Below are 24,486 nucleotides of genomic sequence, written 5' to 3'. Positions count from 1 at the left end.
GTACTGTATCCGAAGTATAGAGATAATTTCAGCCGTGCAATGCCAAATCGGTGTATATCCCTAGAAGCTGGTTCGCTGCAAAATTTGAATAACACTGAGTATCTCGTGGGGAACTCACCATATCACGTGACCATACGTCAGTGTCGTGGGAAATGCTTCACTCTGCTCCAATTTGCGTTCCTCCGCAGTCATTTGACCAGCCTCCATCATGCCGCCATCGGAACAACCCAGCCAAAGCTCCACGCCTCGGTCCTTCACGAGCCAGACAGCGTCTGCGGAAGAACTCCTCAAATCGCAAACCGTCGGTCTCGTTCATCTGTCCGACTTTCGCAAACGCCGCGCAGAGGTACTAGAGCAGAAGGAGCGCGAGGCCCATGACAAATCGCTGGGCAGATTCACATCTGGTAATTCAAGAAGCGCAACTCCATCAGCGGGCGATGTGACTGACAGGTGAGCGAAGGCTTCCTTCCGACTATTTGTTTCCCAGGCTGATCGCAAAGCACCAGTAATTCGCCGCGGAGCGACGGACCCCCGAAAAAGAAGAAGAAGAAACCACTAGCGAAGAGCAAACTTTCATTTGGGGATGAAGAGGAGGATGAGAATACTGGGGAAGATGCCTCGGCCACGCCGCGCGAGTCAAGTATTCCGCGATCCGCTTCGAAGACGCCCGTCGACGACGGCTCGTTTCCCCCTTCGCGGAGAATTACGCCAAACCCGAACGCTCCGCCACCTCCCAAAGCGATGACAAAAGCCGCAATGAAGGCGGAAGCAGAGGCGCGGGATGCACTGCGGAAGGAATTTTTGGCAATGCAGGATGCCGTGAAGAACACTGAGATCTTGATCCCATTCATCTTTTACGATGGAACGAATATTCCTGCTGGGACGGTCAAAGTAAAGAAGGGGGATCCCGTTTGGCTATTCTTGGATCGCTGTCGCAAAGTAGGTGCCGAGTTAGGCGTTGGAGGCAACAGCGGAGCGACCAAGGGGAAGAAAGATAATCGCCGCGAATGGGCACGAGTCAGCGTCGATGATCTGATGCTCGTGAAAGGAGACATCATCGTCCCCCACGTAAGTGCATAGGATTCCTGGGACTATTTCGGATGCTGACCATGAGCAGCACTATGAGTTCTACTACTTTATCGCCAACCGCGTACCCAACCTCTCGCGAGCCGGAGGTCTTCTTTTCGATTACTCCAACCAACCACCACAGACATCGACGGAGGATCCTCTCTCTCATCCGGCAAGTAACGAACAACTCGAAGGTGGTGGCAAAGATCCTACGACGACTAAAGTGGTTGACAGGCGGTGGTACGAGAGGAATAAACATATCTTCCCTGCTAGCCTGTGGCGCGAGTATGAGCCTGGACCGGAGTTTGAGGAAAAGATGCGCTCGAATAGACGGGACGCATCGGGGAATGCATTTTTCTTCTAATTGATGAACCAAGGTGTATAAATCAGTGATATAGACAAGCTGTGGTGTATAACCATGCATAATGGCAGTGCCTTAGTTGCGGTCAGGTGCGCCTAGGTGGTTTTAGTAGGCGCGAGTTGACGTACGTATCTCTATCTGTCTACTAACAACTCCCTCTACAACTTCACACTCCAACACCCATGTCTCTCAGCTTGCGGCATTGACTTCCTATTGTACCTACATGGATTTCTACCTGCGGTGCAATTTTCTCAAGTGTCGGGCTCAATTGAAAGAGAGAGCTGTCGTGACGACTTGCTCGTAAGCCACTTCCTTGTTGTCGACAACAGACTTGCTCACGCTCATCATTCGATCATGCTGGGTCTGTTAAATACCTTATCAGAGCCTGTAGGCTGACTCCCCCAGGCATATCTTTTGTCTTCAATGCGCAGAAAACCTCCGTCTCTCCCCTCCGTCCTCCGATCCGCGCCAATGCCCGGCATGTAATACAGTCCTTTCCAACCCGGACGATGCTGCGATGACGATTCTGAACCCTACAGAGGATTATAAGACGAGTGTTCTGAGCGGGTTAAACCCAAACACCATCTTGGAATGCGCGGGCCGAGCCTTGCTTTTCTGGAGCTACCAGACCAACCAGGAGATGTTTGTCTACTCACCTCACAGACTCAAGGACATGTGTGCTAATGTGCCTCAGCCTTTACCAGGAGTTTCTAGGAAGGACCCTGACTGAGAAATACGCCACTCAAATGGACAGAGTCATCCACAACGCCAACGCCGAAATCTCAACCTTACAAACAAAGCTGTCAGGTGCGTGGCTGCACCCAGAACATAATATGAGCTATCTAACTGAAAGTAGATATGCAGAAAGAACAGGACAATCTCCAAAAGAAAAACCAAGAGCTTGTGGACATGTATCGAGAAAAAAGCAAGAAATTTACGCAGATAACGAATCTCTATAACTTGCTTAAATCTCGCTCAATGAGGCCTCAGATACAGAGTGCCGCATCGGATTCCATTTCCAAAGCGTTGAAATCCCTTGTCCCTCAGAATCTTCAGTCAAGCTCGTCAACCAGACCGCCTGGAGTTTCACCATCTTCACGGCAGCAGGATGGATTCCCCTTAGACGGTGTTGAGCGGATCCATCGATACCAAAGGAGCGGCACTGGGAGCTCTAAAGAGGCGAGAAGGACTGATATGGCCGCAATGCCCCCTCCAAACCGTCCGGGGACCGCGAGAAACCGTACGTATCTAGCTGATGCATGCCTTGAAAATAGTAGATTTCTGATTTCTGTGTAGGAAACATTCCCAAGGCAACCCCACAGCATCGAACGCGTCTTACCGGACCCTCTCGGCCGTCAACAGTGACTTCTCATCTACCAGAGGACAGTGTGATGTTTCAACGATTTCAGGGAGACCAATGCCAACAAATGGAGCGAAACCCCAAGAGACGGACATTTTTTAACCAGACGATCACGTAATGAAGTGGTGACGGGTGTATTGCAAGTTTGGTTCTGGTACTCCTTGCATTATATCGGCCCCCATAGGGCAACCCGCAGCCACTGCACTCTACCCATCTCGCCTATAATTTTATGGACATTATGAAGAAAATATCAAAAGCATCATACACCAACTCCAGAATCTTCAAATGTGCGAATAAGGGACGGTAGAAGGCAAAATACATGGGCTATTATAGATTCTACATAAAACAATAATGATGCTCTATCTACAACATGGCCTTGGGGAACTTCTTCATGGCTTGTCGCACTCCCAGATCGGCCAGAATCTCCTCGGTCCCACCCAGAATGGCATCGAACTTGTAGGTGCGATGGAACATCTCGATCACCTTACCCATGCCCGTCTGGGTAATACCACGGCCACCGAAGATATTGGTTGCTTGGTCGGCGATCTCCTGCGCCGCACGGGTGGCAGTGGACTTGAGAAGACCGATGGGACCGCCAAGGTTGGCAGACTGCTGGGCGTAGGTCATATTGCACATCTGGTAGGCAATGGATTCCAGCCAAGCTTGGTTGGCCTCACAGAGGGAGATCATGCGAGCGAGTCTGGTCGGGTAATCAGCATAAGTGGTAATAAACAGAAAGGAGGAAGAGATCATACTTTTGTCGCATCACGGGCTGTTCGATCAACTTTTTTCCAAAGACAATGCGTTGATTGCACCACTTCAGGCACTCCTCGACGATCGTCATGGACATGCGAATGACACCACAAGCCATCATGAAGCGTTCGTGGTTGAAGTTGCTCATAATTACGATGAAACCCTTGTGCTCTTCACCGAGGAGGTTCTCCACCGGCACCTTGACATTCTCGAACTGAACGAAGGCTGTCGCTGCGGCTGTCGAGTACGACGTCTTAATCTGCTTGGTTTCGACACCTTCGCCGCGGGGAATCAGGAGAACAGAGAATCCCTTCTCCGTGCGGCAGCCGGTGACAAAGTAATCGGCAAACATGCCGTTGGTAATCCACTTTCTGCAGCGAATTGTCAGCCGCAGAACCAGGGGGAGGGGAAGTCATCTCCGAGACAGGGGAAAACATACTTGGTACCGTTCACAATGTAGTACTTGCCATCAGGTGTCTTCTCAGCCGTTGTGCGGAGACCAGCAACATCGCTACCGGCGAAGGCCTCGGTGATGGCAAGACACATCTTCTTCTGGCCCGAAAGGACTTCCTTCGTGACCTGTTCGCGGAGGGGGGCATTAGGCAGCCATTGCTGGACTGCGGTCAAGCTGATCGCCATACCAGCCATGTTTCCATCAGAAAAGCCTGTCAAAGTCAGTTTACGAGGAATCTAAAGCAGGCTGCAACAAAACACCAACCTCGCGCATTCGCGCGCACCAGCTCCTGCGAGACGATCAGATCATGGAAATAGTCGAACTCCTTTCCATCGACTGCACCGCCCATCAACTTGCGACCGTGAAGATGCTTTCCAGGGCCGAGGCGCATGGCAAGGAGATTCGTCTCCGCCATGCGGTTGATCAGCTCCTGGCTGATGTAGGTGCCGTCCTTCTCCTTCTGCTGCGCCTCAGGCTTGATGTAAAGGTCGGTGAACTCGCGCACCGCGCGCTGCAGCCGGCGATGGCTATCTTTGTAGTAGGGGCTCTTGAACTGCGGACGGAGCCAGAGAGGCTCCGCGTAGGGGACTGGGCTGAGACTCCCCGGCTCGGGGATGACGACTTCGGGAGTCTCACCAGCGACAGTACCTACGCAGAGCTCATCGCGGTACTTGTCCAGGACTTCCTGGCGATGCAGGTTGTAGAACGCCTCCGTGGCATCTTGACCGGCGACTTGGGCGAGCACGACACTACCGCCGGGATGAGCGTCGAGGAAATCGGTAAGGTCGTAGACGCGGTGGTCGATGATGCACCAGAGGGAGTCCTCGGATGTGTGCTGCGCAACTTCGGCGCGCGAGAATGTTTTGGCCATGGTTGCAGAAGGAATATTGTAGCTGAAGGAAAGGATCAAGAGGAATCTGGAGGAATATGCGGGGGATGAACGTTGACGATCGCATCTATAAATATGCTCGTGACAATCGCACCCGACGGCCAATCACCGCCTGCCGATTATTGATTCTGCCTTCTGCCGAGGCATTACCCAAAGCGGTAATGGACTACATCGCCATTTGTGATCAACTTTTCTCCATTCTCATTTTCCCCATCGTGGTGATTATGAATGACATTCCTACATCGATAAGACATCTTTGCTACGATACTTATGGCACAATCTTTGCCCTGGGGGTGCCGTTGGAGTAGCGTGAGGATGGTATCCGAACGACGCGCATGATTCTTCTCTACAGCCTCGGTAATAGACAGGCTGGGCAACTGAGGAGTACCCCTGAAAATCATAGCCGAGTTCCAATCGCCTCGATCAGTAATCTTCATCGGCCCTGTTCACCAATGTACCGTCTAAGACAGCTCCAGCCGCAACGCGTCGTACTGCACGTACACCGTTCCCGGAAGAATAGCATCTTCAACGTCCGTGGCATTGCGTGGCAGATGTAAAGTCAAGGTGTTTTGCCCAGCTTGCAGCCAGTCCGCTGGGAATTGCATGCGTGACCGAACTTGGTAGCAACTGACGGCCGATCGCACGATGCAACTGCTCGACTGGTTGAACCCGATCAACATGGTCAATGGCTCCTTCTGCTGGTTGATATAACTCTCCAACGCCAGGTTGGTATACGGCTCCTCTGGCTTGTACTCATCCGTGTTGCCAGACGCGGTCTTCGCGCCCGCCAACTGGATCGTGAGCGTCGCTGTCTTTCGCTTCTGCAGCTGCTTCTTGCTCAGCGAGAAATTGATCGTCCAATCGTGCGTGGTGTCATATTCAACGTCGGGGTTGTCCGGAGTGGGGCCGTACACCGACCAGTGCACAGTGTTGAAGTCAGTGGCAGGATCGCTGCTTTCGATGGTGTAGTTGACGCCGTTGGGGAAGTCCTTCTGCCAGTCGTAGGCGCCCCAGTAGATCAGGTACTCTGGAGGATGTAAAGGATGGATGGGATCGCGAGCAACACCGTGGAGGAACTCCCCCGAGGATTTATCTGGTGTACCAAGTCTCCAAACCTCGACACCAGCGGACTCGGCTTGCCAGCTGGCATTGATCTTGGTGGTCTTGCTACCACGGACGACGACTCCGTCCTGCACGTAGTCGCCAAAAATGCCATCCGCATAGACCGTGAGTCTATATTTTCCTTCGACGACATGATCCAATCGGAATCGTCCATCTTTATCAATCTCCACCCAGTATTGGTAAGAGTGAGGGTCGACAGAGTTATCCTGAAAGTATTGACCGTCTACTGTGAGAATAGCGATCGGACGCGAGGCACCACGAGGAAGATTGATCTGTCCCTGGACGCTGCCACGTCTCGTAGAGGGTACGTATCCGATAACATGTTTGGCGATCGAGTCATAAAACTTGACATTCCATGACGGGTCGGCGAGCGACTCAGCCTCCGATCGCAGTTCGTCCAGACTGGCGGAGCCCTTTCCGCCGTTGAAGAGATAGAACTGCGGGCCGAAGGTGCGGTCGAATCCGTTCGTGATGTTTGGGGTTCCTTCACCATGGTGGTTTGATACGATATAGTTGTATACGATCCCATCTACGGTAAGATCGGAGTGGAGTGGTCCCTGCGTTGGTTAGCACATATTGACCAGTACGTTGAGAAAGGCACGTACACCATAGTATGTGTCCTAATGATTTCTGTCAGCGATTGGGTCGGTATATCGCGGCTGCATTTTGACTGACCTTTGTGTTCATTACAAGCCATGCTCCATAAGTGGTGCCGTTAGACGTAGAGCCGTCGGCGTAGAGCCCATGTACATTGTTATCCCGCCACGCTACAGTTGTCAGTCATTTTTGGAGACAATACCGGAAGGTTAGACGATACCGTTGGAGAACGTATACTTGGTGAAATACTCAGAGAACTGGGTGTAGTACGCGTCGTTGGGGGTGTTGTTGAAGCGCCAGGTGGCATCCTGCACCACAACTTCTTCATCGACAGCTTCTTCGCTGGGCAGAGGCGCCGTTTGCAATTCGCTGGAAGACAAGTGCGTCCACAGATCTGTGTTGGGTCGCAAGAGCGTGCGGAACTCCTGCAAGTTGCGCAAGAAAGGTGTCGTTTCGTTATAGTAAGCCAGGCGGCTGAACATGTGGAGACCGGTCTCTCCATCGCGAAGGAACCAGTACTGCTGGAACTGCTGCCCGGTGGGAGTATAGGTGTCGTTCAATATTACTCCCGCGTACTTTGTGCCTGTCGAATCGGTTCCCTGCACCACTTCCATGTGAGGGGTAGTGCTTCCAGCGGTATAAAACCCAGATGGGGTGCAGTAACAGTCGAGATACGGGCCGACACCGGTGGATCCAGACGCTGGGCCCAGAAGATCCTGACCGTCGAGAAAGAGGTCCACTACCTTTCCTTTCGAGAAGACCGCCTTCAGTCGATCATTGGCGAGTGTGACTGAGCTGTTACTTTGAGAGACATTGAATGCTGTGGCACCAATGGCGGCCCACAAGGAGGCCAGTCCCAAGGAGGCTCTGAATCGCATTTTGAGATTCTACTGCGAGTTCGTACATCTTCGCCCAGCACGGGGTAGTAGATGGGTCCTTATACCCCGATTATGATTCAATCTGGAGAAATCACCCCCTTCGGCCATCCAATACCCCGAACAAAACGACCAAGCTTTCCAGCAACACGCATAACGCGTCAGGTCATCGGACAAGGGAATTTTCCATCCTATCACAGCCAGCAGAACAAATCGTTGGATGTCTGCCAAGGACCGGTCCGTTGCGGAGGTTCAGGAACGGCCAGTAAACCGGGGAGAATCGCGGGGAAGATCCAGCCGAGGACGCGAGGGCGACTCGTATTGACGGAAAATTAACTCGGCCAGTATTCGCCCGGAAGCACCGTGGACCTAGCCGGCATCCTGAATTCCAAGACTTTTTTTGTGCGGGGAAAGCGAAAGAAAGACCAAGACGCTATCATAAAGCCAATATTGATCTCCCATAGAACTCGAGGAAGTTTGTTTTAACTTCAGGCTGTCTATTGCCGCACATATAAGGCCGCACTGACCGGTAGCTGATCTTTCGCTGGCGAACTCTTAACTAGCGATGTCAGTAGGAAGCCATCGGCGGTGAGGCTATCCTTTAAACCCAAGCATAACCGACGGAATGGGACAGGGACCGACCAGAGTTCCGTCGGGAAGGATCCAGTGCTAGGAGCTGGCTGCATACAAGATGCATGACATTGTCCGTGTGTCTACCTCCGTAGTACTGAATATCCTAAGAGTCCGTCACTGACACGAGACACATAGGTCGAGAAGAACGGGACCAGGACATAAACAACAGGAAAATTCAGGCTATGGGTTTCTAAGCATGGAACTCTCTCCGACACCCGGGCCCTACTGTCCTCCACGGCCGGGTTGTTGCAGCTTGGCATCACCATTTTTGTTGGCGCCGAGTGGCGATTTTCCACGAAAACACAGGGCGCTTTTAGTCTGTTCGACATATACCCTCGTGTGAATGGCCATTCGATGGAGCGCTCGAAGATCGCTGCGTTTTAAACCTCTTGGAGGTCTTGTCGTCCGGACGCCCATCCGACATCCCGCCGGGAAGACTGTTCGGATGTTGATCCGGGCTGCTATGTCGGCGTGTATAACCTCGGGTAGGGGGAAGGACGAGCCCGCATTCAGACCCAAGATATGGCCGGAATCAATTCCTCTCGCTAACAGACGCCAAGAAGACATATCAACAGCTGTTGGTCCAATGATCCAACCACTAACCGTCACGATGGGTCTTTGGACCAGGGTCCATTGCTGCACCATTGATCCCATCTGCCCCATGGGGCCCCCAGACCCACCAAAGAACGGAATTAGACAGTATCCACGCTGAGTACTCGAGCACATAAAGACCAGCGGGTTCTCCCACTCTTCCTAGGAAAAAGCTGGAGCGTGAGAGTTGTGCCTTAACCATCCCCAGCTTCTAGCCCATTATCATTGCCCCTTTTCGTCCCAACAAGAATCCCAGTCTCATCAGGATGGGACACGACGGCCCAGAGGTACCTCCGGCCCCTTATCCGGAGAACCTGAAAGGCGGCAGTTCGGAGACATCTGTCCATCTTGAAAATGTCACTCCCACGCCGCCGCAGCAGGAGAGCATCGATTCTTGGGTAGCAGAGGACGCAAACCATCCTCGCAATTGGCCGAAATGGAAGAAGAATGCTCAGATTCTCATGGTGGCATTCCACTCAATGGCCGCTACCTTCATGGCGGCGGGTATTATCCCAGCCTATGAGGCTATGGCGGAGCATTATGGTGTGACAGTGCCAGAGGCCAGTTATTTCACGTCCGTTCAGGTATGTGTTCCCTCCTCTAGCGATCAGCGGCCTTTTCTTGAGAAAGCATGAAGGGATCCCCGCTGCTTACACACTGCCAGATTCTGCTCCTAGGAGTAACCCCAGTCTTCTGGAAACCAATCACCTCTGTTTACGGCCGGTATCACGTCTTCTTGTTCTCTGTCGTGGGTTGCATGGTCTGCAATATTGGTGGAGCTCGCTGCACCACCTATGGAGCCCAGATGGCCACCCGGGTGATCGCCGCCATCTGCATATCTCCTCCTATCGGTATCGGCAGTGGTGTGATTACAGAGCTATGTGAGCCCCACGAGCGCGCTCAAAAGATCGGTTGGTGGACTCTGATGCTCACTCTCGGAACGCCGGGTGGTCCCTTCATCATGGGATTCGTAAGCAAGCATATTGGCTGGCAGTGGATTTATTGGCTTTTTGCCATTATGAACTTCGGACAGCTCGTCATGTATTTGCTGATCGGTGAGGAGACTATGTGCCCCGTAGAGGGCCCTAAAGCCAAACCAAACGGTGGTTTCTTCAGCAAACTGATTCCCCGTCGGGTTGACCCTCGTCCTCTTACATTCCGCGAGTTCTTCCAACCCGTGGTCTACTCGAAGTTTCCCAGAGTGGTCATTCCGGCTATCGCTCATTCTATTGTGTTCTGCTATGGCAACATCGCCCTCATTGTTGAGATGCCCATCGCCTTTGGCGAAAAGTTTCACTTTGATGCGCAGCAGATTGGTTTGCAATTTATTGCTATCATTATCGGCTGTGTGTTGGGAGAGCAACTGAGTGGACCCATGTCCGATTGGTTCTTGAAGACCATCGACAAAAAGAAAGGTTCACACCGTCCAGCAGATCGCCTGTGGCTGTCGTATATTGGCTTCGGGACCGTAATCGCCGGGTTGCTAGTCTGGGGATTCCAGTTGGACAAAGCAACCTCGTGGAACGTCACCCCATGCGTTGGTGCCGCCATTGCTAGCTTTGGCAACCAGATCATCACAACGATTTTGATCTCGTTCGCCGTTGATAGCTATAAAGAGCACTCGACTGACGTTGGCGTGTGCATCAACGTATACCGCCACGTTTGGGGATTCGTAAGTCTTATCTCATCCTATACGTGTAGAAGTGGTTACTGACGCGTCTGCCAGATCGGCCCCTTCTACTTCCCAGCAATGTTCGAAACTCTGAAGCTTTCTGGTGCAGCAGGTGTCATGTGCGCTATCATCGCTGTGTGCGCTCTGTTCCCTATCATCGCCATCCAGTTTGTCGCTAGCCGCCACTGAGAGGGGTTTTGTTTGTGACGACAAGAGCTACGAGATGAATAATAAGCCTGTTCATTATTAGCATTCACGTGTACTCTAAAGTGTAGACTGGAATTGTAGTCAAGTACCTTGATACTCTGGTAGTCGTTCAATGAGCTTCGAAGCTTAAGGCGGAAGGTATTAGAAAATTGCTATTGTAGTTAAAGCTGCAACTTCAGTAAAGATTACTGGGAACACTGTTCAACCAAGACATGTCCTGGAAATCAGGTAGATCAAAACCGTCCAGAAGGATCGCATTCATGCCCTCACCCAGGGACATATCGTTCGTGTTATTTGCGGCCATTCCTGCTGGCTGATTACTTGCCGCTTGGTCATTTTGCGGGACTCCTTCTGAGACGACTCGCTCGTATAGGATCTCGAGAGCGGCAACGCAGCGCCGGGCGGATGTACTATAGCTTTGGTACTTGCGCAGAATTTCCAGTGCAGAGTTCAACGATCGCGTCAGGGCGGACTCAGTGACTTCTTCGAGGATTGCAGGGCAGAGACGCCCTGCTATTATAACGGTAGCTGCTGTATAGACGTCTTCAACTGGTTAAACGTGCGGCTATTGGAGGACACAATAGAGCACTTACAGAGAATATTATACCACCACGCGGGGAGAGGACCGGCGGACCCGTCGGCAGGGATATTCGTGTAAATCAATTCAACCACTTCTTGGGCTACTTTAACACAAATTATGGAGCATTGCAATGCGACGCGCTGCGGAAACGAATCATGGATGGAAATTAACGGATCCGTGTCGCCCATATCGCGCGCGGTACAGTATTTCGACAGGATTGGTCGGAAAAGAAGCATGCGAACGTGAAGAAATCTGACGCGGGGTAAGTATGGTACTTAGAAAAAAGCTTGCAGGTCGAAGGGTGACTCACCTAGCTCTCAAGACAACGCTCTGGTGGTAAAATACGACGTCCCCCGAGCCACCTGCATACGAAGACCCACGTAGATGAGGGGGAAGACTCTTTGTCCATTTTGTCAAGGCTCGATCAAGCTGAAAAATAGTATGCTCTCCTTCACTAGTTTCTTTATTGAAGTAAAAGTCGTATATATCTTCCGGGCTTTCCTCAGGGACAGGCTTGTAGAGACTCAGGAGGATATCGTTCAAGATCTCATATAGTTCGAGGGACTTGGCATAGAAGGCCATGACGGAGGGTCGATCAGCGGGTTGGGTGGCTTCTACCCCTGAAGCGGCAGGGATGTACTCTTCGTCGACGGTGGCTGGCAAAGGAACCGAGCCGCATGAGGCCTTTGATATCATAGCTGGCCGGCCGAAGGTCATGGAGATCACCCTAAGACATTAGTACTGATAAAACAAAATCCTATGAAAACTTACCTATCCATTAGTACGCAGCCGTGCCATATTTTTCGGGCAAGCTGCTCTTCTTGTGGGCTCTGCAGGCGGGCGATCGTCTGGGGGAGGTGTAGACCAAGGCTCTGGGCATTCCGGATGGCCAAACCTGTGACGATCCAGCACTGGTGAGCAGAATCTGTACTCTGGAGATATTGGGCCATGAGGAGAAGACACTGGATAAGGCCAGCTGACCCGGTGTTCCAAAGATTGAAATGGAGGAGGTCCTTCGCACGAGAGAAGAAGGCATCGGCCGAGGCCTCACGTTCCTCTGGAGGAATGAAGTCTGCCAGCTGGCATGCCAAGGCAAAAATAACATTGAATGTGCACATTATCATGTTCTCGTCAGACTGAAGGGGTTCCCCTGTCCAGATCCTCGAATATTCAGCTCGCAGCAGCGTGCTATCCACCAAAGGATAGAGGGGGAACACAAAACACCAGTATACCTCCATGAGACTGTCTGCTGTCTTACGTGGAGGTAAGACGTAGTTGGGAACGCCAGATGGCTTCTGGGACCTAGTGGACATGAGGCTGGACGGAGGTTCAATCCCAAGGATGGAGTCAGACGTGTGTCGGTATGGAGATGATACTATCTTGTCCACAGCGGTCTTGATCTGTCGCATAAAGCTGGCAGCGCTAGAGCTTCCAAAGAAGCCTTGGGTTAAACGCCCCTCTTCTACTGCACCCATCATGGCGTTCACACCGTCCTCACGCTGTGCGGGCCGAGAGGCCCCGTTCGGTGAGGGCTGGGGTTGAGGTACGGCATGCCGGTGAGCACAAGTACTACTGCTTCCTGGAGTTCCTTGACAGAGACTACAAGAGGGAGATGACTGGTCTCCACTGGCAGCAGCCGCGACGTTACTTCCCTTATGATGCGGGTTCAATGGAACCGAGAAAGATGGAGTAAACGGAGCCGAGGTGTGCACCCCGGCTGGTAAGGGAGACACCGGATCATATGGTGAGGAAGATACTTGTCGCTACACAATAAGTGGCGATTAGCATCGTTGAAAGATGGCTTTGCCTTTAAGAATTAGGGGTTCTGCTCACTTGTGCATGGCCTGATTTTAGATGACCAGGGTCGGGAGATACATTAGCCGGAATATTGCCCGGGCTCTCAAGATGTTTGATACGACTCTCTAGACTGGCGATATAACTTTTCCCGGCCGACCAAGTTAGCCCATGAGTTGATCCATGCGCCGGAAAACATGGAAGAGGTGGATTCCTCAGGCCGGACTCACTTGCGGACGGCGCGCTTCTTCTCGGGCTCGCCGGTGTAGATACAGCGCACTCCTTGGTCAGCCCTTTTGGTACACGGCCCACATACTGCACGAAGGAGTCAGCCAGGATCACACGATCAATCCAGGACGGAGGTCATTCCGACGGGATCGTACCGGGTTGAATGCCGTCACACCGGACCTTTCGGGTGCGACACTCGTCACAGGCTACAGCGACTTTACGACGCTTGGGAGGACGGTCTGATGACTCTGACGGACGGGGATCCTGTGGAGAGGCCGAACTGTCCATGATGCACAGGGGAGATACAAGAGATGCTGTAACCCCTACATGTAGAGAAGTCAGAGAGCGAAATTGCGGAAGGAAATGGAGGACGTTCCGGCCACGGCACGGGACCGTCCCGAATGGGCTTGGCGCTCGGAGCCTCGGATGCAGCTCCGGCACTTACAAACCGTACACTTAGTATGGGGGGACTACGCTGCTGGACTTCGGGTGGACAATCTGAAACACTTCTTTTGCGGCTCTTGGAAGGATTCATCTAGGGCGAGCTGCAGTTGCAGCTCAGTGGGAGATTCACGAAATTCTCAGGGGTCCTCTCCAATCGCAAGGCAAGATATGGTTCTATCTGTCGCCAAAGGAGACCATGAAAACGTACATTAGCTACCACTAGACGGAAATCCCTAAAATTTAACAGTTAACATGTTCTTTCATCCATTTGGATGAGGAGTTATCCGTAAGGGGCAACTTGTAACACCCATCTCTGGCATTCCAGCATACTGCAACGGACCATCTACCTCAAACTCGGCTGTCTGTTGAAGGATAACTCGAAGGCCAATTTGAAGAGCCCTGTATCTCGTTGAGCCTTCTGACTAAGAGTCCAGGGGTGGTAGCTTACATCCGTGCAAGTGGCATTCCCGCGCACCGGTGACGGCCACGCCCAAATCCGAGATGGGACATAATATTCGGCCGATTGAGGATAAACGTGTCTGGGCTCTCAAATACTGTTGGATCTCGATTGGCTGCCGCATATGTCATGATAATTGGTTCTCCACGCAAAATGACCCGGTCATGGAGCGTGATGTCGCGGGAGGGTGTTCGACAAAACCCACGGTATGGGACGTACAACCGCACAAACTCCTCGATCGCGCCCGGAATAAGGGAAGGATTGGAGCGGAGTTCGGCTTGGAGCTTTTTGTCCTCAGACAAATGATTGCAAATATCGCCAAAGAGGATCGGGGGAGCTACCATTCCGACCACGAGAGACTGACGCAGCGCACCCCTGGTAGCAGTCAGTATCGCTGATGTTTAATAAGAAAGTGTCTGCATACACCAAAAGCTCATCATCCAAAGGCTTTCCATTTGCGTCTGTCTCTTGCAGAAGTGATGATGCAGGATCCTGCTCAGGATCTCGGGGTGACAGTCGTCGGTCTGCAAATAACGCCCTGGCGATGTCGTACAACTTGTTTGATTGTGCAGTTGTCTCATGAGAATCCTGCATCCGCCATGCATTTACCCAAGCTGCTGCTGTGTGCGCCAACAAAGGGGCGGTTTCATCCGACAGATTGAGCCATGTGGTCTCAACCCAGGCCGCAAACATGGCCCCAAACTCTCCGCAAATTTCGGCCCGGCCCTTCTGGCATAGACGCGCAAATTCCCGCTCAGCATGCTGCTCCAGAACTGACTCTAATCGTTTTAACCGCTTCGGTCGAAGTGTGCGGTCCAAGGCTGTCCGGTAGGGAGTATGCGCTGGCGGGTCTGTGTTCAATGGAGGCCTGCGGGTGCCTCGAGGATCACTGGGGATTACGGCCTTGACTGAAGAAATGAATGTTTCCGTATCTGATGCAGCCGTTTTGATATCTCCATAGCATGTGAGTAACCAGAACCCTCCATTCTGGGAGGTATGCGCAACAGGACATGTAGCCCGTAGACGTTGGAATTGCGCATAAATTTTGTTTGGGTCATTGTCAGGATCCAGGGTGAAATCATCTGCAGTAGAGACAGTCATGATGCAAGGTAGCCCACACTATTCATGCTGACGATCCCCTTGACATAACTGGAAACTAACTGTTGATATAACTTGAGCTGTGCCCAACAAGCGGGATCGCAGCGGTGGGGAACCAGTGGAGAACATCGTCCAGGAATTAATGCGGGGATATAAACATCTTCTCCACACTGGAGACACTTCTCTTTTCTTCTCTCTCGCCAAATATACTCGCTCCAGACATGGCTCGTCCTCGAAGGAAGCTGAACTTGCAGTGTCAGTTCTGCCCCAAGCGCTATACCAAGCGCGAGCACCTCCAGGTACGTTTCTCCACATTATCCATACGAGCATGTTAGTCTGACCAGGACCTAGCGGCATGAGAGATTCCGTATGTATGCCTCCCTTTAGTTGCACACAGACCCCTGATACCTTAGAGATACCGGAATAAGACCTTTTCTGTGCACTGTGTGTGGACGATGCTTCTCTAGGCAAGATGTACTGAGTCGCCATGCCCGAGTGCATGGCAGCGATGACTCGCAATCAAGAGCTCCTGGTGTCATGTCTGAGCCTCAACGATCGTCACAAATAATTGAGTGGCCACCTCCAGCAGAGAGATCAAGTCCTACAGGCCTTGATCCCCAGAGCCAGACTCTGGCCTTTTTCAATGAAGCACCGCTCAACAACACCCAGTTGGCATCTGTGGACATCTCATCAAATGTCCTTTGGCCGGGATCCGAGGAACTCCTGCAAAGTATCATGTCCATTGATCCGGCTATTTGGCAGCAACCTTTGGCACTTGCTCCATCGATGCTGGGAATCACAGAGTCTCCCTCGACGTACTCGGCGCCACCAAGTGAAAGAAGTACCATAGCTGACAACAGTCGGCAAGCCATCCAGTCGCTCAGTGGTCTCGTCAACGACACGGTCGGTCGTGTGACAGCACCGGTAAGCCTTTCGGGGCTGACAACCAGGTTTCTTGATGGTAGTTTACATATGTTTTGCGAGTACATTCTTCCAATATTTCCGATATTCCATCGCCCGACTCTTGTGTTCCAGGAATGCTCTGCTCCTTTATTGCTCAACGCTATAGCATTGGGTGCCCTCTTCTTAGGAACTTCTGATGCCGTGAACAAAGTGCGTCAACTCCACCTGGAAATGACTCACGTACATAGACTAAACACCATTATTCCAGGCAGATGTCCTTTGGCGCCTTGCTCACACTGCTGTGGCAACCTCCTGGCACACGATGATAACATCCCGACGGCCATATGACACCTGTTGTGGTGTAGAGCTTGTCCAGACGGTACTTTTGAGTCAGATATATGCTGCACTATCAAAGGTCAGTAGCGGGTAACTCTGCAATTTTTATATTTACCAACAGTCTACTCGTTTAGAACCGCACTTTCCGGACGACCAGTCAAGTCTTTCATGGGGTAGGAATACATTGGGCAAGCTATTGTGGCATGTATGACAAGTTGGACCCGATTGAGCTTCCACAGTTGGACGACTCGATCGAGCAGAAACGCCAGGGATGGTGTCAATGGGCTGCACAAGAGACCATGGTACGCACATTGTTGAGCCTATATATTGTCGATGGCGTTGTTTCGCAATTCAGTGGTAATCCAACCTTTGCAAGGCATCCTGCAAATCCCCTTCGTCTTCCGAACGATGACGCAGCGTTTGAGGCCACATCGGTAGACTTGTGGATTCCCCTCATCCACCAACATCCACACCCAGAGACTCCTTTCTGCAAGATATACCACCAGCTGTTCCACAAGGAGAATGTGTCTTGGAATGATGGTCTTTCATCATTTGGACGGAAGGTGATTCTAGAAGGGATTCGGTGTCTCGTCTCAGAAGGCAATCGATCCAACCCTCCTCCGGTTGGGTTTCCATCCAAACGTGACCTACTGTTTGTCCTTAGGCGACTGCGCAAGGATATTTTACAAAGCAAGCCTCAGCCACATAATATTACTGACAGGCTCACTGCCTTGTTGCAATGGCACACTGTATGCCTAGACATGGTCACGAACACAGCTCGAGGGACTCGACGTTTGTGCCACCTCTTTGGCATTGAGCAGGGTATTTTTGGCGGGAGTCAGCGCGACGAGAAAAAGATCGATCCTAGCTATTGGGTTCAGAGCCCCCAAGCCCGGATTGCTCTTCTGCATGCTACCGGGGTGCAAGAGATCGCTGCCCAGTTACCACTCGGGAAAGCCCATGATATCAATATTCCCGGTATCGTCTTTGCCGCTGCCACTACATACACTGCATTTACATTTGCCGGGATACCTAAGCTCGCACTACCGAAAAGTATTGACTGGGATGCAACTCTAACTGCCCAGGATGATGATAGCCACGCGTCACCAAGGGACAAGCCTATCAACGCCAAATGTACACTCAACTTCATCGCAGGAGACTTAAACACAACAGGAATATTCCGGGACGAATACATCTTGCGAGACTTGACTTATGACCTAACCGCTGTCCGTACCCTTCTTCGAGGGTTATCATTGCAGTGGGGTGTAGCTACCGAGATGGAAGAGGTTGTTAGTGCGTGGATTGACCGGTGTGAGCTTTCCCGATGACCCTGTCGATCAGAATGCGATACAATCAAGTACTCAGTAGACAAAAAATAGTCCAACAATATTCAGGGCCGTTGTTTTGTAGTCCATGCTCCACGAGACCAGAGCATGGAGCATGGTTTTTAAACCTTCCTATTATTTTGACCAGTTGCAAAGACCACAGAAATGGTATAATAATAGAGTGTCTACAATCGGGATGTACCTAGTCAGTAACCGGTTAAACATGTTCCCCACCCCCAGGATTCGCGTTTCCGTCTGGGGGTGGGGAACTTGGCAGATTTATCAACGTCCGCTTTATAAAGCATGGGCCAGTGGATGTAATTCATGAAGGCGTCCCCTAACGCAGTACGGTCCGACAGAGCGTGAACTATGGACACTGTGACCACTACAAGAGACAAACCTTCACCCTCCGAAGTTGAGGATGCTAAAGAAGAGCAGATCGTTTCTTCTGTCCCTTACTACTCCGCAGCTACTGATGAGGAGAAAGCCCTCGATCGGCGCGTGAATTTGAAAGTCGACATATTCCTACTTTCAATCCTTGCAATTGGATTCATTGTAAGATGTCTCTAGTCACATTTGGTGTATGATACTTACTCCGCGCTGGAAGCTCCTGGGGATTGATAAGACGAACGTCGGTTATGTGGCAACCAGCACCTTTATCGAGGACGCAAACCTGAAGCCCGATGATATTCCTAACTCCCTGTCACTGGTCTGTCACCAAACAACCTCCATCTTGGCGGAAACGCTGACAGTAAAAGTTCTCCGCCACCTATGTCCCTCTTCAACCCATTTCCAGTGTAATGGGCAGGCTAGTCGGTCCAAAATGGTGGATCGCGACGTTGATGATAGTCTGGGGCAGCCTCTGTATTGCCCATATTGGTGTGAACAGCACAGGGACATTTCTAACACTGCGGCTTCTCCTCGGAGTTGGTGAGGCCGGGTTCACCCCTACATGCTATTACTATATGTCGCTGTTTTATCCAAAATTTTCGTTGGGATTCCGCATGGGGCTTTTCTCAGGGATGTATTCTGTCGCCGGGGCCTTTGCAGGCCTCCTCGCTTATGGGCTACTTCACCTCGAATCATCTGTTCTGAAAGGCTGGCAGACTGTTTTCCTTTTCGAGGGAGGCCTCACAGTGTTTCTAGCCCTAGTTGCGCTCGTGATGTTACCAACCAATCCAGCAACCGCATGGTTTCTCACTCCACAAGAACGAGAGCATGCGTCTAGAAGAATGCAGCTTGATGCTATGATGACAAGCAATGAACTTGAGGAAGGCGATGACAAGAAGATATCCTGGACTGACATCAAGGATGTCATGAAGGACTGGAAGAAACTATGCATCGTAATATGCAACATTTTGAGCGTGTTGGTAAGTTGTGCCTTGGTATATGATGTCCAGCGGAGTACTGATCTCGACAATCGCGTAGCCTGTCACTGCGTTCACTACATTTCTTCCACTAATCGTTGAAGGTATGGGCTATGAGGGGATCAAGGCGACTTTAATGGCTGTTCCTCCGTTTATTGTTGGAACTGTCGGCCTGATTATAATTGTGCGCTCATCCGACATCCTGAAAGAGCGCAGCTTGCACACGGTTTTTGGAATGACACTCGGGTTAATTGGTTGTGTGGTAATGGCAACTTCTTCCAATTCCAAAATCAGATACGGATTTGCCCATGTTTGTCTTGCTGGAGTATTCGCAGGTGGTCCTCTAGTGGCAGTTTGGTTGGCTGGGAATACCCCGGCAAAGGCCAGTATATGGTAATCCACATATACCTTTCCTCGACATGCTGATAGTGGATTAGGGCGCACGTTCCGTTATTCTCGGTATCAATGGCTGGTCGAACATTGCTGGAGTTATTGCCGGCCAGCTGTTCAAATCATCCTATGCCCCCAGTTACAGATATCCTCTGATTATCACTATGATCCTTATTTCAATAGGAATGGTGGGATTTTGCACCATTCGGGGAGTGTATATGCTTGAAAACCGACGGCGAAGGAGGATTATTGCTACCTGGGATACACACCGATATACAGAAGAGTGTACTACGCTTGCACGAGAAGGAGATAAAAAGCTGACCTGGACGTATGCGTATTAATGGCGAATGAATTTTCTAATGCATCGGGCCATAACAAAAAGAAACCCCCCGATCTAATCAGTACAGAGAGAAGCAACAGGTGCTTCAAATAAATATTCCATGTTTTCCTGGCAGTCCAGAAGTATATAATGGCTGCTCCTCCGTACATCTAATTTGAGAAAGTAACAGATAAAATAATCGAACCATATCAAGCCGTTCGGAATAATATGTCTGAGAAGACCGAGAAGAAAAAATGGTGTTCAAGAATCGAATGAAAAGGCATAATGCAGGCTGTTTGTCGAGATGTGTCGATAGTCACATCTTACAAAAGCTTGATAGGAATGCCAACGCAGCCGATGTTGACGAGTCCTTGCTGCTTGGTGTTAGTATTGTGTTCAGCGAGCCAGTTAAAAGATGCACATCGCCTACCTGAGAACCAGTGGGGCAGCACACGGTGTTGCTGTCGCACTTGCCACCAAGGGAGGCAACTGAAGCAGAGTTAGTGATAGTTGCAGAAGCAAATAGTGAGTACACTTACGGGACTCGCAGTCAGAGTAACGGCCAGCCTTGTCCTGGTCTCCGAGGAGGGGGAGGTTGAGGTCGCCCAAGAGGTCGACAAGGCCGCCCTTCTCGTGCTCGGTGAGGTGGTCGCTACCCTTGGCAGTCTGAGACTTGCAGCACATGGCATGGCTGCCGCAAGAGCCAGCATTCTCCTCGACGCCAGAGCCGTCCTGAGGGAAAGCGATAGCGGTGGCGGTGAAGAGAGCGGCAACAGCGAAGAACTTCATTGTGATTGTTTTTTTTTTAGAGTATTGATTTAAAATGTTCAGAGTTTTCGTTTGAGGATGGAGAAGTAGAGAAGATTTGAGAGTAGTCAGATGATGGTGTTGATGAGATTGGAATGAGAATCGATTCAACGGGAGCTTGGAGGGTATTTATAACTTTTCGAGGACCAACATACGCCATCGATTTCCCATTATCAAGACAATTTCCTGGTCTGTCTTTCCAGTCGAAATTCGTCTAAGACAGTAAGATAGACAGTCTACTACACAATGCTTCCCGGTCCTCTTCGGCCCCTTGCATATATGCTGGGTTACGGTGCTGATTCATAAAGGGCAATCGTACCTGAAGATAGCGGCCAGAATAAGAAACAAGTAGCAAGGCACTCCGTTAAGCACAAAGTCCAAGCAAGAAAAATGTCGGGATAATGTCTCAGTTGCCCCTGTTGGTGGCAGGATGTCTTGGATACAAGCTGACTTCGACCACCCAACGCACTGGTCTGCCAGTCAGACTATGTCCCTTGCAGAATATATGCAGAGAATACGCTTAATGATGATCTGCAACACGCAGTTGTCATCCCTACCGTTGAATAACCCCACGAAGCGCTCCCCGAACTTTATGCATCGTATTATCCGATGGCAATGTCTGAGACCTAAGCAACCTAGCGCCTGTAGGAATATCTTATTGATATGTATCTTTGGTTCCACAGCACTAGGCTCTACTCATTGACATTCTGGACAATTACTTTTATTGCCATATCCTGATACGTACATCAGCGTTGCTAAAACTGGCTCACTAAAGCTTGCTAGCGATTTTGTAATTTTTGTTAAAGGGCATCAGCGCTGGTGACCAACTACAACAAACAGATTTTCCTAGTACGATGTGGCAAATCCAAAATGATTGTTTCTTCCTCCGAAACCTAATCCGGACGGCTTTCAGCCGGCGAGTTAGGGCACCCCTTGCCCATGCAGGTACACTCCGCAGGATGTCTTGATCCTTAAAAAGGTAAGCCCGCTTTGGGATTGATTCATCCCTACGAAATATGATAATTGTTGGAAAACTTTATCCTGCCATTTTTTCACGGCGTATGTGCTTAATCTATCGGAGCCAGTAAATCTCCATGTCAATAACTCCATATCTATGTACACCAAATTCGACCCTCGGCATAGAACCGACTAAACAAGGGCTGACAAAGAAATATATCGACTTTAGTACTTCACCAACTGAATGACTCTTCTATATACCGAATACGTTTATATCCTTGCCGCATCATAGAATGCACTGCCGAGCGGGTCTCATCCGCCATTGCTGGCGGCCCACAGACCATCACTGCTGCGGATGAACCAGAAAGGCGTGCCTCCTGTGCATGAGATGAGATTATGGATCGTAGGTCAGGTCTTCCTTGAATGATGTTGAGACTCTGCTCGGCCCGTGTGTTCACGGAATTGTGAAACAGGCCCTCTTCTGTCGGCGGATCCTGTTTTACCCCTGATGTAACATAGAAGGAAGCTTTGAAATCACTTCGGTGTAGTACAGGCTCCAAATCTTCGACAAACACATGTTGAATGAAGGCTTCCTGCCGAGTGGCCCAGACCAAATGTATGTCTCGAGTTAAGGGATGCTTCGACTCGGACTTTTGAGATATTTCTGCAAGGTAGTCTTGTATGTAAGGTACCGCAGCTGCAATTCCGGTGCCACCCGCTACCAGCAAAATAGACTCATAATTTGATAACGGGAACGGCTCTCCATATGGCCCCTCGAGCAATAGAGCCATCTGTAATCTTCGATCCGGAGATCGCATGCATTGTTCCTGGAGATGTCTCGTCCATCCATCAAATGGTCGAATCCAGAAAACAAAGTTCGGAGCTCGTGGATCATCCTGAGATGGGAACGTGACGGAGCGTGATACCCCGGAAGATGAGTCAGAAAGCAGGGGAATTTGAGACACATCGACTCTACGGTCATCTTTTCGGCCTCGGGAGTTCCGATATGAGATTTCCGCTCCTTCATACGTCCAAGAGCCAAGAGTAAAGGGATGGCTTTCCCAACCCGTGAAGCGAAATGGTTGGTACAAGTAGTAATACTGTCCGGGTTTGGGATGAAAATTCAAGGACCCCGGGCAAATATCCAGCCGAATAACGTCTGCCATTTTATCGTAGGTCGCAGTACTTCGTGTGAAGTAAATACCCTTTCCTAAAGCCAAGTTCACATGCAGATTGCAATAAATAATACGGATCAGCCGGAGGACTCGGTCGAAGGCCCAGATTGCAACAGCGGGCCATAGATAGAACCAGTACTCCTGGCCCTCAAAGATGATTGTGTGGCTATGGATTTGTTAGAGGTGAGCTCAATCCTTGGTGATTATCTACTCACTAAAAACAACCGATCAAGGTGGCAATTGACAGAAGGATATGCAGGACAAGGAAGGACTCGTAGTTCCTCCGACGGAAGAAGTCCATTGCTAGGGGCAGTAGTAGAAACATTGCAACCATGCCCTATGAAGTCTTGATTAGTTTCATGTTAGTTAGGTCGCTTATTATACGTACAATCGTTCCCCAGAAAAGGTAAGGTTTTTGCAATTTTCGCCAGGCGTTGCCATCTAAAGGTGCCGTTAAAGGAGAATCCCGAGATGATCACTGGTGAGTAACGTACTTTGAATGAACATGGCCAAGTATAATATGGTGTGTAATAGACCTTGGATGGTCGCAATCCAGGCAATGTGGCGATGGAAAATATTAAAGGTCGCAAAACTCCAGCCCGTAGCCCAGAGAAAAATGTTATTTCGGCCGGAAAACAGCCAGATCAATGGGAAATTTGCGAACGATAAAATCCCCGTCCGATCGGCCACGTAACGGATGATTTGATCGGATGTGTTGGGCCAGCTATAGGACGTTAATACTGGTAGCGATGTGTCAAGTAGAGGTTGCATACTATAGGTTGCCTGGAAAGGCACGATAGTCCACCGCGCAGAACGTTATACTGAGGAACCAGAAAACCAAAACAACAAGAGCTTCCGCGCGCGTAGGGAATGTCCACCAAAGGACCTGACGTCCTTGGGATGGTATTGGTGGAGATATCAGTATATGTGTCTGAACCCAACTATATATATTTGTGAACAATGCACGTGTCAAGGAATACCGGGGGCGGGTGTCCGCACGAGCTTTCCGGGACTCAACAATATGCCGCACCAAGCGATGAAGCATGCCAATTGTGAGTATTGAGGCCCAGAATGCATACCCAGCGTAACTGATATTCTGTTAGATGTGATCCTGCATCGGGAAGCTCAATGCCTACCCATAAGCGTAATGTGACCAAGTCTCAAACTGCCAAGAATCCTGTGGGTTGATGATCAGCGGATCCCTTCGACCAGGCCCCTCATGGAAGAAGACTTACAATCGTGCGGAATGTGATATCATAATATACGGCCGATATCAAGACCGGGGTGTCCACAGGACGTTTTCGCGACAATTCGCCAAAGTCGACCACACGCATGTTGCGAACAGCGTCGTCGGTCAGATTCTCGGCCAACTGCTCCCGAGGGATCAGCTCCGATCCTGCATACTCTCGACAAAAAGCCTCCAACTGAGAGAGGCCAGCATGACGCTGTGATACGGAGCAATAAACATCCGAAGCTGCATAAATAGAGGTGACCTCCAAGGGGTTTTGACAACGGGTGTTCCAGGATCCCTTCGCGGGAGTCCCGGAAAATCGGATATACCCATACGCGGTGTAGATAGCAGTAACACAGCGTTGGTTCGGAGGGAGAACACTGGCGGCTGTTCCAAGGCTATATAGAGAGAGACAGAGCCAGAGAATGCTCTGCATGGTTTAACATAGGGTGAACGAGAAGGACGAGGTGGATATTGAATTATTGTCTGGAGA

The 24,486-nt window shown here is 50.6% G+C and overlaps 11 protein-coding genes across 11 annotated transcripts; 5 read left to right on the top strand and 6 right to left on the bottom strand.

Annotated features, from left to right (window-relative positions):
• Positions 1-186: 186 nt before the first annotated feature.
• Positions 187-1,532, top strand: BDV59DRAFT_166189 (FAM50/XAP5 family protein). The gene is made up of 3 exons (XM_073687655.1): positions 187-450; positions 507-1,068; positions 1,118-1,532. Exons 1-3 carry the CDS (start codon positions 209-211, stop codon positions 1,430-1,432), a joined length of 1,119 nt encoding a protein of 372 aa, XP_073552847.1. The 5' UTR covers positions 187-208; the 3' UTR covers positions 1,433-1,532.
• A 29-nt stretch (positions 1,533-1,561) lies between these two features.
• On the top strand, positions 1,562-3,065 carry BDV59DRAFT_153 (uncharacterized protein). Its single transcript, XM_073687378.1, has 5 exons — positions 1,562-1,729; positions 1,835-2,071; positions 2,124-2,236; positions 2,286-2,669; positions 2,726-3,065. Exons 1-5 carry the CDS (start codon positions 1,653-1,655, stop codon positions 2,905-2,907), a joined length of 993 nt encoding a protein of 330 aa, XP_073552846.1. The 5' UTR covers positions 1,562-1,652; the 3' UTR covers positions 2,908-3,065.
• Positions 3,066-3,088: 23 nt separating this feature from the next.
• BDV59DRAFT_166185 (acyl-CoA dehydrogenase family protein) lies at positions 3,089-4,929 on the bottom strand. Its single transcript, XM_073687654.1, has 4 exons — positions 4,261-4,929; positions 3,982-4,207; positions 3,545-3,913; positions 3,089-3,489 (listed from the first exon to the last, which is right to left on the bottom strand). Exons 1-4 carry the CDS (start codon positions 4,865-4,867, stop codon positions 3,153-3,155), a joined length of 1,539 nt encoding a protein of 512 aa, XP_073552845.1. The 5' UTR covers positions 4,868-4,929; the 3' UTR covers positions 3,089-3,152.
• Positions 4,930-5,117: 188 nt separating this feature from the next.
• On the bottom strand, positions 5,118-7,837 carry rglB (polysaccharide lyase family 4 protein). Its single transcript, XM_073697382.1, has 4 exons — positions 6,825-7,837; positions 6,683-6,774; positions 6,613-6,627; positions 5,118-6,564 (listed from the first exon to the last, which is right to left on the bottom strand). Exons 1-4 carry the CDS (start codon positions 7,480-7,482, stop codon positions 5,347-5,349), a joined length of 1,983 nt encoding a protein of 660 aa, XP_073552844.1. The 5' UTR covers positions 7,483-7,837; the 3' UTR covers positions 5,118-5,346.
• A 1,132-nt stretch (positions 7,838-8,969) lies between these two features.
• BDV59DRAFT_190022 (major facilitator superfamily domain-containing protein) lies at positions 8,970-10,564 on the top strand (the record flags this gene model as incomplete). Its single annotated transcript, XM_073691701.1, has 3 exons — positions 8,970-9,287; positions 9,368-10,375; positions 10,430-10,564. The coding sequence occupies 3 exons, from the start codon at positions 8,970-8,972 to the stop codon at positions 10,562-10,564; spliced, it is 1,461 nt and encodes a 486-aa protein (XP_073552843.1).
• On the bottom strand, positions 10,384-13,856 carry BDV59DRAFT_98 (transcription factor domain-containing protein). The gene is made up of 8 exons (XM_073697449.1): positions 13,340-13,856; positions 13,187-13,271; positions 12,996-13,101; positions 11,934-12,925; positions 11,473-11,889; positions 11,176-11,414; positions 10,672-11,125; positions 10,384-10,611 (listed from the first exon to the last, which is right to left on the bottom strand). Exons 1-7 carry the CDS (start codon positions 13,470-13,472, stop codon positions 10,758-10,760), a joined length of 2,340 nt encoding a protein of 779 aa, XP_073552842.1. The 5' UTR covers positions 13,473-13,856; the 3' UTR covers positions 10,384-10,611; positions 10,672-10,757.
• Positions 13,857-14,072: 216 nt separating this feature from the next.
• Positions 14,073-15,186, bottom strand: BDV59DRAFT_197031 (cytochrome P450; the record flags this gene model as incomplete). The annotated part of the gene is made up of 2 exons (XM_073692826.1): positions 14,073-14,460; positions 14,510-15,186. The coding sequence occupies 2 exons, from the start codon at positions 15,184-15,186 to the stop codon at positions 14,073-14,075; spliced, it is 1,065 nt and encodes a 354-aa protein (XP_073552841.1).
• A 218-nt stretch (positions 15,187-15,404) lies between these two features.
• Positions 15,405-17,750, top strand: BDV59DRAFT_206732 (uncharacterized protein; the record flags this gene model as incomplete). Its single annotated transcript, XM_073694846.1, has 5 exons — positions 15,405-15,482; positions 15,546-15,550; positions 15,612-16,296; positions 16,355-16,501; positions 16,557-17,750. 5 exons carry the CDS (start codon positions 15,405-15,407, stop codon positions 17,748-17,750), a joined length of 2,109 nt encoding a protein of 702 aa, XP_073552840.1.
• A 366-nt stretch (positions 17,751-18,116) lies between these two features.
• On the top strand, positions 18,117-19,845 carry BDV59DRAFT_190020 (major facilitator superfamily domain-containing protein; the record flags this gene model as incomplete). The annotated part of the gene is made up of 5 exons (XM_073691700.1): positions 18,117-18,302; positions 18,355-18,456; positions 18,506-19,117; positions 19,176-19,466; positions 19,552-19,845. The coding sequence occupies 5 exons, from the start codon at positions 18,117-18,119 to the stop codon at positions 19,843-19,845; spliced, it is 1,485 nt and encodes a 494-aa protein (XP_073552839.1).
• Positions 19,846-20,146: 301 nt separating this feature from the next.
• On the bottom strand, positions 20,147-20,612 carry BDV59DRAFT_197029 (hydrophobin family protein; the record flags this gene model as incomplete). Its single annotated transcript, XM_073692825.1, has 3 exons — positions 20,147-20,197; positions 20,254-20,312; positions 20,363-20,612. 3 exons carry the CDS (start codon positions 20,610-20,612, stop codon positions 20,147-20,149), a joined length of 360 nt encoding a protein of 119 aa, XP_073552838.1.
• A 1,071-nt stretch (positions 20,613-21,683) lies between these two features.
• Positions 21,684-24,481, bottom strand: BDV59DRAFT_78 (FRE family ferric-chelate reductase). The gene is made up of 7 exons (XM_073697095.1): positions 23,998-24,481; positions 23,899-23,939; positions 23,536-23,850; positions 23,257-23,486; positions 23,151-23,203; positions 22,978-23,099; positions 21,684-22,928 (listed from the first exon to the last, which is right to left on the bottom strand). Exons 1-7 carry the CDS (start codon positions 24,427-24,429, stop codon positions 21,821-21,823), a joined length of 2,301 nt encoding a protein of 766 aa, XP_073552837.1. The 5' UTR covers positions 24,430-24,481; the 3' UTR covers positions 21,684-21,820.
• Positions 24,482-24,486: the final 5 nt, after the last annotated feature.

Source organism: Aspergillus ambiguus (genome assembly GCF_047715705.1).
Source record: "Aspergillus ambiguus strain CBS 117.58 unplaced genomic scaffold BDV59scaffold_1, whole genome shotgun sequence".
Classification (NCBI taxonomy): Eukaryota; Fungi; Ascomycota; class Eurotiomycetes; order Eurotiales; family Aspergillaceae; genus Aspergillus; species Aspergillus ambiguus.
This window is presented reverse-complemented; position numbering and strand designations above follow the sequence as displayed.